We start from the raw sequence: 11,211 nt of genomic DNA, 5'->3' as shown, positions 1-11,211 counted from the left end.
AATTTTTTTTCTTCTGGGTGGTCGAAACTTGGGAACCCTTTCTCCCTCTCTACGAAAATACAACACTGCTTGAAAGTTATTATATATCATCGCATTAAAACCAATTATTCTAAGCGAAAATTATTATAGTATATTATATAGACAGATACTGTTATTTTTATAATATTAAATTTTAATTAAAATATACTAATTACTAAAATAATTAGAATTTTTTTATAAACATTTTTTAAATTTATTTATTTATTGAATTAGGTGAAATTTTTACTGATTGAATTTATGGTTACATCTTCTCAATTCTATAAAAATTCGAAATGAGTGCATGGTAAGCACGTGGCGTAACGATAGCAACAGGCATTTATTTGTAGCCAATATAAAACGTCAGTTAAATAGTTCTTAACTAAGAAAAGTTTAAGAAATCAATACAAATGAAATAAATTATACTTTTTTTTCGCTGTTTGACCAACAGCAGGGAAAGAACAAATTATACTTATTCAGACATAAGAACATAATTTTTTGAGTTAATAATTTACTACCCACAGTATCATCCTAATAAAATTAAAATGTATAAGAATAAACAAAGATAATGGTTTGAAACTATAAAAAATAGAGTTTAAAAATTATGTCTACACGTATTATAACCTACTTCTCCAAGATTTGGTATGTTAGAACTATAACATTAGAATGTTCATTACTCATAGTTATAATTACTTTGTGTTAACTCAAGATAGACTTAATAAACTTAATTTAGGATAAAAATAATAATTCTTTCATTATGGTCATTACATATTTTAATATAATTTCTGTATCTAATTCTATAATATTTCTATTAATGTAAATTAATCACAATATATTATATATTTATAAAAGGCACATATTCCGAATTATTTTTCGTGGAGGGATACCAACCACCCTTGTATACAAGCTTAACATATAGCAAGGATGGGTAACTCAAAGTAATTAGAGGACCAATTGTAGAACTTTAAAATCTAGAGGGCCATAGTATAGAAAGCAAAAATGAAAAAAAAATCATTAAAATTGATAATTGGCATTTATTTTAATTAATTCGATTTTACGGTTGGTACCGAATTGGTTCCCGAGCTCAAACCCCATGTGCCGAATTGGTTCCCGCCTGAAAAACGTATTTTATTAGGTACAACCGAATTGGTTCCCGTTTGAAAAAGGTATTTTATTAGGTATAGTCACATTGGTTCCTGTTTAATGCTTGTTAAAAAAAAAATTATAAAATACTCGTATATACAATTTGAAATCGTTGATTTGGAAGTCAACTAGTCATCACTTGGGTATATGAATTACAAGTAATAAAATATAATAAATACAATTTAAAATCACTGATTTGCAAATTTGAAGCTAACTTTCTTTAAATATTCAATTCTTGTAATATTTTCATTAATTTACTCAGTCATACAATTTTCCAAGTATTTGTTATTTTTTTTCCTGTTTGCTAGTAATTTGCTAATCTCTAGTAATTTATAGTCTATTATATTTCTATACTCTTATCGATATAATAATTGTATCTAAATGTCATACACATAGCTTTTAAATTTTTTTTTTTTTTTTTTGCTCTCAATACACTGGCCCATTGGATTCTAATTTTTAATAGTGTAGGTAAATTGTGTTAAAAATTAAAATTGTCATTATTTTACCTGTACACAAACGGGAACCAATAAGGTTATACCTAATAAAATACCTTTTTCAAACGGAGACAAATTCGGCCAAATGTGAACCAATTCAGTTACTCCCAATTTTACTACTGAACCAATACAATAAAATAATAGTACATTCGTATAATGCATTATACGAAGTGTGGCTATTATATACCATGGTATTGTGAATATAATAATGGTATAATTCCAATATTGGCTATAAGTCTTAGCGTAGTAACTCCAATATTTGAACTCTAGTTGTACCACTAATTGCAACTCTTGACATAATTATCAAAAGCCATTGTACCTTTGTGAATTTAAATAAAAATATTTTCTAATATTTTTTAATAATCATAATTATTATTAACATGTATATGGTTACCATATGATACAAATTTACTAAAAAATCATACTAAATTAAATATAATAAAAAAAAAGAAGATTTTATTTATGAATCCGTCGTGTCATCATCAGGTACAACTAAAGTATCTGGTTCTCGAGTAGAGTCCAAAGCTTTGTGTAATTTTTCTAATTCTAACATTTGTGTAGTATAATGTTTGCCCTTTTTTGGAGGTTTCATAATCAATCGGAGGTTGGGTGACATTTTTAATGCAATTACTGTACTTCTGAAATGTATTAAAATAAATCGTCAATCGTTATACATCATGATAATTTAAGTGGAAATATTTACTTAGAACTACCGACAACAATAACAGGCATCCTCCAATTAAATGATAACTTGGTAAGTTGATATTGACTCTCTGCTTGTATAGGTTGGCGGCAAATATTTTTATACTTATCTGCGTTTAAGTCATAAAATACCACATCACAATCTTCGGTAATGACGCTGAATACTGTACTAGAAAACGGCGACCAAAGGACATCTGATACACTCCACAGTATATCAAAGATTAACAAAGGTATACTTAAATGAAAAAAGAAACAAAAATTTCATAAATTAGTGAATCGTATATTATTTTCTCAAAACAAATAAAAAGAACCTGAGATAAAGGCACAGTTGAAAAACAGTAATTGGGTGATTGATATAGGTAATTTATATATATGTAATAAATATTATGTATAGGTTATATTCATATTTCATGATATTTTCTTAATTTTTTTTCAGTTATTTGAAGAACTGATGAAAAATTCAAGAAATTACCTCCTGAAAGTTCTATGTTAGAGTCTAACTAGACAATATTTCCCATCCGAAAAAAAAACGGATCAATCCTTTTCGTCGAAATCGTGTAAAAACAAACAAAAATATTAATAATAATAAAATTAAATATGGTAAAACCAATATGTTCCACGGTTCACACAGATTGTAATATATGAGTATGTCTGAACTGAACAACAAATCTAAGGGAACAGAGGGAGCAATTACCATCCTTAATCTGATAGGGGGGTAGGCAATTTATCGATATTCGTTGGGCAATTTTCAGACATAACAATAATACTCTACACAAATAAATAAAAATAATACACATCAATACACTTATATTACGTAACATTTATTATGCGAGTATAGCGAACAATTTTTTTTTCATAGGCGTGTAAGACTACATTTGTTTTGCTTCCCCCTCCCTCCCCCAACAACAACATTACACCTCTTGAATTAGTTAATTTGTAAATTTTTAATTTGTTTATAAAATAAATGGATCTAATATTTGTTAAGATTATATATTAAAGAAGCTGTTTATGTTTTATACAAATATTTTATTAAAAAAATTATATCAAGTTGAAAAGAAATGTATAGGTATAACAAAAACTTCAATTAAAAAATTTATTAATTCTTAGTAATTTAATTCAATATATAATCTTAAAATCTGAGCCTTAAAAATAATTTTAAACAATACAAATTTAACTTTTTAAAACATTATTTTTATACTTACTCAGATTTATCCTCCCATATTTTAACTGTGCAATCACCACTGCACGATAGGTAAATGTTTGGATCATACTTATTATAATCAATTCTATAAATGGACAATTCATGAGCTTTAAACTTTTGCATAAAAAATGAGCTCCATTCTGTATTACATTTAAATATATAACCCTCATTAGTTCCAACCAGGTATATCCCATTATTTTCTGGATGGAATGCAATAGTAGTTCCTCTTCCTAATAAATTAATCATGCTTCGTACATTATACTTTTACATACAATTTATGAGTAAAATATTTTATATTAATAGCTTACCTATTAATGTTTCACTAACTCCACCAAGAGTTATTTGTGGTTCTATATCTAAAACTAATGTAACTATAATAGTTTTTGATATTTCACTTTGCATGAGCAACCAATTGCAAACAGTTCCATCTTCAGATATAGAATAAAAATTTAACTCACCATCAGGCAAATCTTTTACCCAAATTACCTAAAAAAATTGTTTGCTCCGCAAAGTATAAATGTGAAATATAATATTTTTATACACGAAATTGTTTTAATTGTATATTTTAAATTTATTTAAATTATTAAAATTTTTTATGTATTTGAATACAATTTTACAAATGTACCTATAGTATGAATGTATGAATGTATTATATCAAAACAATATTATTTAAATTAAAAACTATTTGTTAATTACTATTATAAGGTAAAAAAATACGACTGTATACATTTAAAGTAAAAATAAATATAAACTCACCTGTCTTACACAACCCATATGCTTAGTATTGACTGCGTCTGTCATATATTGGGGTTCTTTAGTTGGCAAGCTAACGTTATATACAGCCAAATGACCATCGTGGAATCCAACTGCCAGAAGAAACCCATGATTTCGATGGAAATCTAAACACATAGCTCCACAATGGGTCTGGTTTATGTATTCGGGATATGATGGATTCTTTAAAGACCATAAGCATACGTAACCCACATCTGGACTATCAGTTAATGGCAAATGCCCTAGAGCTATGATTAAATATACATATATATAACAATTATTATTATTATTATTATTAAAGTAACAATTTTAGTTGCCGAAATGACCATTGATATATGTGCTATTAGGAGGAGGAGGTTTATTGTTATACATAAATATGTAGCAATAGTTGTTATCGTTTTACTATCTTTTTCACGTATGAAAACATTGCAAATAAACAAAATATAAACTACAACCTTTATTTTTTGAAAATTTCCCATTTTTCATAATAGTATCCTAGTGGTCTCATAGTAAATCAAAATTTTTTTAAAATACTGTTTTTTTAAAAATCTGTCCCGTATGTACTATAACTATTAACTATGCTTAAGTGATTATATTACGCTGATTTCAGTTTTTATTATCGGTAACTTATTTATAAACTCATATTATTATTTGTATACCTAGGTATCAGTAAAATTTAGAATTTTACTCACACAAATGTAGTGTTATATTTTGTACACACTGTATAAGAACGTGTTATTAAAATAAATAGCCATCATGTGACTATATAGCCGAGTCGGTTTATCTTCTAATGTCTACTCTTTACTAACTTAATTGTTTTTACATTTTTTGTCTATTTTCATTTTTGAAATTCCTATACATTCAGAAAAGTCTGTCATAAATTAAAAATGTATTTAATCCCAAATTAAATTTTTTACAGTAAAACTCATCATAAATAAAAATTTAATTTAATCCTAAATAAAATTGTTTTATGAAATTTAATAATAAAATAAAAAATTCTTTAATCCTATTGATACAATTTTGTATTGGATTGATTTAATGTTATTATTATTTTTAACTAACACATCTAGATAATTCTCAATGTATATAAGAATTAATAAAATAAATAATGTTATATCCTCAAAACTGAAAACAATTAATTTCTTAACATATTTAGAATACTGAATATACAAATAACATATTTTAATTATTTAATGAGTATTAAAAATACTTTTGTTTAACACTTAAATGTCATTTAGTTATTGTTTTGTGATTTTATTCAATCCCGAAAAAATGTCAGAAATATCCAATATTTGTTAATATACAATTAATCACACTCTAATAATAATACAACACTAAAACATTTAAGCTTTATGACCAAATATTTACTATACTCACGAGTTCCTAGAGTGACAGCAAACATGTCAAAATAGTCCGGACTCCAACTAATATCAGTTACATACAAATTGTCAGCTCTTTCATATGTCATTGTCCATAGTGGAAGTAGAGTTCCTTCTCTATCTCTAAATTGATCAGATGGGTCTTCATAATATCGAAAATCTAACAATAATACATTCAAAATCTAAAATTCAATAACTTAAATATAAACATATATTAATTATAATATTATTCATACGATTATTGAACTAAAACAAGTGATACTTCGCTTATGGTTTATATAAGTTTATATATATTGACCTTGAGCAATAGCATCCATGGTATTTAAGTTGATCATTCTTTCTAAAAATGTTGCTGTCATCAACATCATTTTTTCAGTTTGATCTTCAGTTACGTCATTATTTTTTTTTTTAATAGTAATTTTCTTATTTGCATGTATAGCTATTTTATCTCTTTTATCTTTTTCTTTTTCTTCTTGTTGCTTTAAATAATCTTCATTATACGCATCATAAATAATCCACTGTGTAGCATAAGTACAGAAATCATTTTTTGTTGGGGGTGTAGTTTGAATTTCTTTATCCTAATACATAGATTTATTATAATTTAATACTACAAAAATATTTGACTATATTACTCTTAAAATTATTTCTTCTGTAAGTGCACATCTCTCAAAGAAATTAAATTGATTCATAAGCTTCTTTGGTGCATTTCTTTGTTTAGCTGACAAAATAATATTACTCATAGGTTTATCTTTTGCGACTACTGGTGTTTCGTCATCTGAGTCTGAAGCAGCTTTAGGCTTTGAAATTTTTTCTTCATCCATTTCTTCTCTACCATCTGTTTCTTCATTAGGAAAGTCTCCTTCACCTTCACTATCTCCTTCATCCACTTCTTCTTGCATCCGTGTATCAACATTCTCATCTATATAATCTGTATGATCAGGATTATCATCATCGTTTTCTTCTCTTACCTGTTCAACAACAATTTTCTTGTCGTTGTCTTCTGTAAGATCATCTACGTATGTTAACTCTATAATACATAAATTATATGAAAAGTAATAATTATGTATATTAATATTTTAATAGCGAAGGATTTATTAATTTAACACTTAATATAATATTCTTTACCATTTTGTATATTAGTATTTTTTGATTCTCGATAAATTAATGTAGATGTTAGTTCAATTAATGTAATGAATGAATCATTATTTGTATAAGTCACAAAAGATCCATCTTTATAACTATAAACTACACGAGCAGTCTGTTCTGGTGATTCTACAACTTGTAAAATGTTGCTTATTGGCTCATCCAACTCCTAAAATATAATGGAAATACTTTTTAGTAACTACCTATATGTTTTTTATGGTTATTATTGTTTACAATTCATTAAGCTATACGGACAACATTGGAATTTTTAGTAAACAAAAATTATAGTTTAATTAAAATGAAATTATTAAAATAAGAGTATATATGATGCCTTCCAGTCAATCCTTCTTTGAAAAATTATAACTGCATAGGTACATTTCAAACCTTTATTTATACAAAGATTTAGAACTTAATGGATTTTTTTCAACTTTTAGGCTAAAAATTGAAATGATTTCTATTACAGACAAAAATGACAACATTTCTATACCAAATCAATCAACCACGCAAATCTACTGGTATCAAACATAGCCAGTTAATTCATCATAGATAATATCCCTCGTCGTTTAAAAATACATTGGAATCGAGATTTCTTGAATCTCGACTTGTATTAATGAACTAGAAACTTTCTCCTCCAAGTTAAAAAGTTTTCACACTAGTGGGTCTCCCTCATTAAGTTCTTGTATGTTGTTGCTATCTTAGTTAAGCTACCAAATGTATTTATTGTGTACGAATATAGTAGATTGTAAAGAAACTTAATTTTAAACTTAGTTGATGTGATTTTCATGTAAATTAGCTTTGTAAACATAATTGAAAAAAATCAATCAACTTAACTGAGTTCAAAAATATTTATTAATTTGCCCAGGTATGATAATTTGTAACTTTATATTGTGCGTTATGGGATGTATTATGACGATCAGACATTACGACGCAAAAGTATAAAACATTATATTGTAGTAACATTCTGTACTTAGTGGTAAAAAAAATTAACAAAAAGAAAGAACCCCAGCAAAGACGTTGGTAGATAATAGTTGTTCTCCAATAAATTAAACAATGATAGCTCAAGTTTGTTATACATCTTAAATTTGATGAAAGTTTTGGACAATATAAAAATTTTTTTCATATGTCTTCAGAAGAATTTGAGTTTTTAATAAATTTGATGGGGCCAAAAATAAAAATAAATTATAAAGGTTTTGGAAATCAGTTCCAGTCAAAGAAAAATTAGCTGTCACATAAGTCACTAAAAGTGCACCGTGTGCGTAATAAAATTTGCGTGTTAAATTAGTCCAAACTGAGCGCCGCATAATCCAAATTCCTTTGATTATATCCCGAAAACCAACAACTGGTCGGATAGTGTGCGTTGTACGTCGTGAACACTAACGTATGGCAAAATCACGTCTCGTTTGATCCAAACTTTTAGAGATGTGTAACTCATGAACTAGTTAACTCTTTAAAATGAACTGTGGTAGTTGAATTAGTGTTTCAAGAATCGGCGACTAAGTGAATATGTTGAATATTTGTATTATATTTTTAAATATTTCTTAACATTTTGTATGGTTTATTTTAATTATAAATTATATTATATAAGTTATCACAGTCTGGCTATAATATTACATTTGTTTGTTCCTGTGTATTACTATAAACTATGTATGAATTATGTTGATTACTGAATATATTTTATTTTATTTATGAAAATATGACCTTGAATTTTATATGTGTAATATATTTTAACTTTTTTCATTGATCAGCATGAAAACTAATTTATAATCATAAATTCATTCTACTAAATATGCAATAATTATGTTTACTGATGAATCAAAATCTAACAACAAAACCGGATATACTTGGAATACATAATATAAAATACGAGTACACAACCAATAAATTGAATAAATAAAACATAAATTATAGTTTCTAACAACACACAGGAAATTAAGAATACCTGTAAGTCCGTACTACTCGATTATGTGGTATGTATTTTCAAATGAATGATCATTAAAAAAATAGAAAAATATGAGAATAAACCAAAATAACAGTATCATATACATACATATTAATATTTTAAAGATTTAAAATATTAAAAACCATTAATTCAAATCTTTTGCGAGGTCTTGGGCAAAACTTATTTACCCATAACAATAGTCACGTATAGCCTGTAGGCCGCAATTAAAGGCAATAACATGTAATATATGCGATATCGAGTAAAGACTGATTAAATTTAAGAAATGCGATAAAATAAATTTCATATGTCGTCGTTGGTGCAGACATGACATATTAAATATAATATCGTTCTTTTATTAATTGGTTTTTTATTACACGCCAACAGATTTCTCTGGAAATCGCACTAGCTAGGCGATCCACACATTTCACGTTTAATTTTATGAGATTTCCGTACAAAATATTATTCAATGAAAATGTTAAGCGAGAGGCCCTTGAAGGCGCGAGGCTCTGGAAAAATGCCCCGTTTTGCATCCCCCTAACGGCAACCCTAATGGTACACGAAAACGGTGAAATTAAGCCAAATTAAAATATAATTACAGAGATTAGAAACAAATAGAACACCTATTATCACTAAAATATTATATTTTCCAAAATATTTCTCTGAGTGTAGCTCAAAAATAAAATGAATCATGAACCCTTTCAAAAATAATTATATTAAGAACATTCCAGATGTTATTTTGGCAAAAAATCATTCATTGAATTAACCAGCGACTATACTCTAAAAATTGCTTACAAAACCAAAAAGATCTCAAATTTTTGGCTGGATGTGAAAAAAGAATATTCGGTGTTATTTCCGCAAGTTTTACAATTTCTAATACTTTATGTGTCTTATATCTGTTTAAAAATGCATTTTCCCATATATTGTACACAAAGAATAAATATAGAAATAATTTGAACGTAGAAAGTGATTTTAGATTAAAGTAGCCAATATGGAGCCCGATATTGATCATCGTTTACTTAAAAAAACTCCAATCGTTGTTGAAGTAATCCATTATAATTATAATAATAAAAACAATAATGGAACATATTTAATTTAATTTTTGTGCATTACATACTTATATTTACATTTTCATAATTTTTTGGTTCCAAGTAAAATAAAATTTATAAAAAAACTCTAATTAAAATTATAGTTACTTCTTCAGTTAGTTTTAATTGATCTTCCGGCTTAAGAGGTTCGATGGATGTAACTGCATTAATGTCATCCGCGGGTTTAGCTATCTTAACTTGACGCCTGGAAGGTTCCTTATTGAATGGCTTCTTTGGACCCGGCTGAGACTAGTTTACGTGAGTGAAGTAATTTAAAAAATGTACATTATAAATGAACATTTACCTTACCAATGATAGTCTAGTTGCCTTTTTAGTTGTTTGATCTAATTTTGGAGGCATTATTAATATAAAATTAGATGTTCATTTAATAAATAAAACTGAAATATTATATATATACGTATTATTTTTTGTATTTAACTAAAATTTAAAAGAACTCTGACTCAAAAGAAAAAAGCAACATATTGTTTGTATAACCATAGAAACTAAATATATTGATTTAACTATTGTTGTAACTTTACAAGTAAATTAAATATTTAATGTTACTATGTGACTATGTAATATGTGTACACACAATAAAATTAATTTTAATTTAAATTATCCATGTTTAATATTGACTATGCAAATAATTTTTATACGCATTGACAAAATGAGATTTTCGTTCATCCAACTTTGAATTGACTACATTTAGCTGTTTTTCCATGCGTAAAATTAATGCTGCATTTCTGTTCTATAATATTATTTATTCAATCTACGTTATTTATTTCAAAATAAAGAATTGTTTGCTATTGTATAATAGGCACTTACAGTTTTTATTTTTAATCTTTGTCCTTCAGTCAAATCATTCATATTTTTTTCTAAAATATCAAATTCATTATTTAAAACTTCATAACTATCAACATCTGAAATATATCATAATCAGAATAATATATTTTGATTATTACTATTTCACATATAGTTCTAGTATTTAGATTTTTACATCGAGTACTATTATAATTCTTATACAGATATAATATACTTCAATGTGTTATTAAATAATGAGAAGTGTATAATATTAGGTTTTTAAATGATATTTTGAAAGCAAATATAGATTATTTAATAGCACATGAAATCTGAATTTATATAAGCACTATTTAGTATTTATTTGAACCAATTTACTATAGTCATTATTCGTTGTTATTAACTTCAATTATTGATCAGATATTTTAAGAATAGTCTCAAATAAATTTCGTAGACAAAACTATTCTCTTAATATTCTATTAAGATATTAATATATTTCTTCTCTTAACTCATTCTACAAGTTATTAACCATCCATAGGGT

General features: G+C 26.3%; 1 protein-coding gene across 1 annotated transcript; it reads right to left on the bottom strand.

Annotated features, from left to right (window-relative positions):
* Nucleotides 1-2,058: 2,058 nt before the first annotated feature.
* On the bottom strand, nucleotides 2,059-10,296 carry LOC112689168 (dynein intermediate chain 1, axonemal-like). Its single transcript, XM_025562727.1, has 11 exons — nucleotides 10,182-10,296; nucleotides 9,981-10,121; nucleotides 6,831-7,017; nucleotides 6,338-6,732; nucleotides 6,004-6,283; nucleotides 5,704-5,865; nucleotides 4,312-4,574; nucleotides 3,864-4,041; nucleotides 3,557-3,785; nucleotides 2,356-2,589; nucleotides 2,059-2,290 (listed from the first exon to the last, which is right to left on the bottom strand). The coding sequence occupies exons 1-11, from the start codon at nucleotides 10,230-10,232 to the stop codon at nucleotides 2,113-2,115; spliced, it is 2,298 nt and encodes a 765-aa protein (XP_025418512.1). The 5' UTR covers nucleotides 10,233-10,296; the 3' UTR covers nucleotides 2,059-2,112.
* Between the last annotated feature and the right edge of the window lie 915 nt (nucleotides 10,297-11,211).

Source organism: Sipha flava, unplaced genomic scaffold (genome assembly GCF_003268045.1).
Source record: "Sipha flava isolate LNK unplaced genomic scaffold, YSA_version1 42_pilon_pilon, whole genome shotgun sequence".
Lineage (NCBI taxonomy): Eukaryota > Metazoa > Arthropoda > Insecta > Hemiptera > Aphididae > Sipha > Sipha flava.
This window is presented reverse-complemented; position numbering and strand designations above follow the sequence as displayed.

What these genes read in the sequence shown, in the direction of transcription:
- LOC112689168 (XM_025562727.1), bottom strand. Translation starts at nt 10,232, where the DNA reads ATGCCTCCAAAATTAGATCAAACAACTAAAAAGGCAACTAGACTATCA. An exon ending in AAATACTAATATACAAAATG is followed by an intron (nt 6,733 to 6,830) that starts GTAAAGAATATT and finishes TATGTATTATAG; the next exon opens with AGTTAACATACGTAGATGAT. An exon ending in ATATGGGTTGTGTAAGACAG is followed by an intron (nt 4,042 to 4,311) that starts GTGAGTTTATAT and finishes CAATTTTTTTAG; the next exon opens with GTAATTTGGGTAAAAGATTT.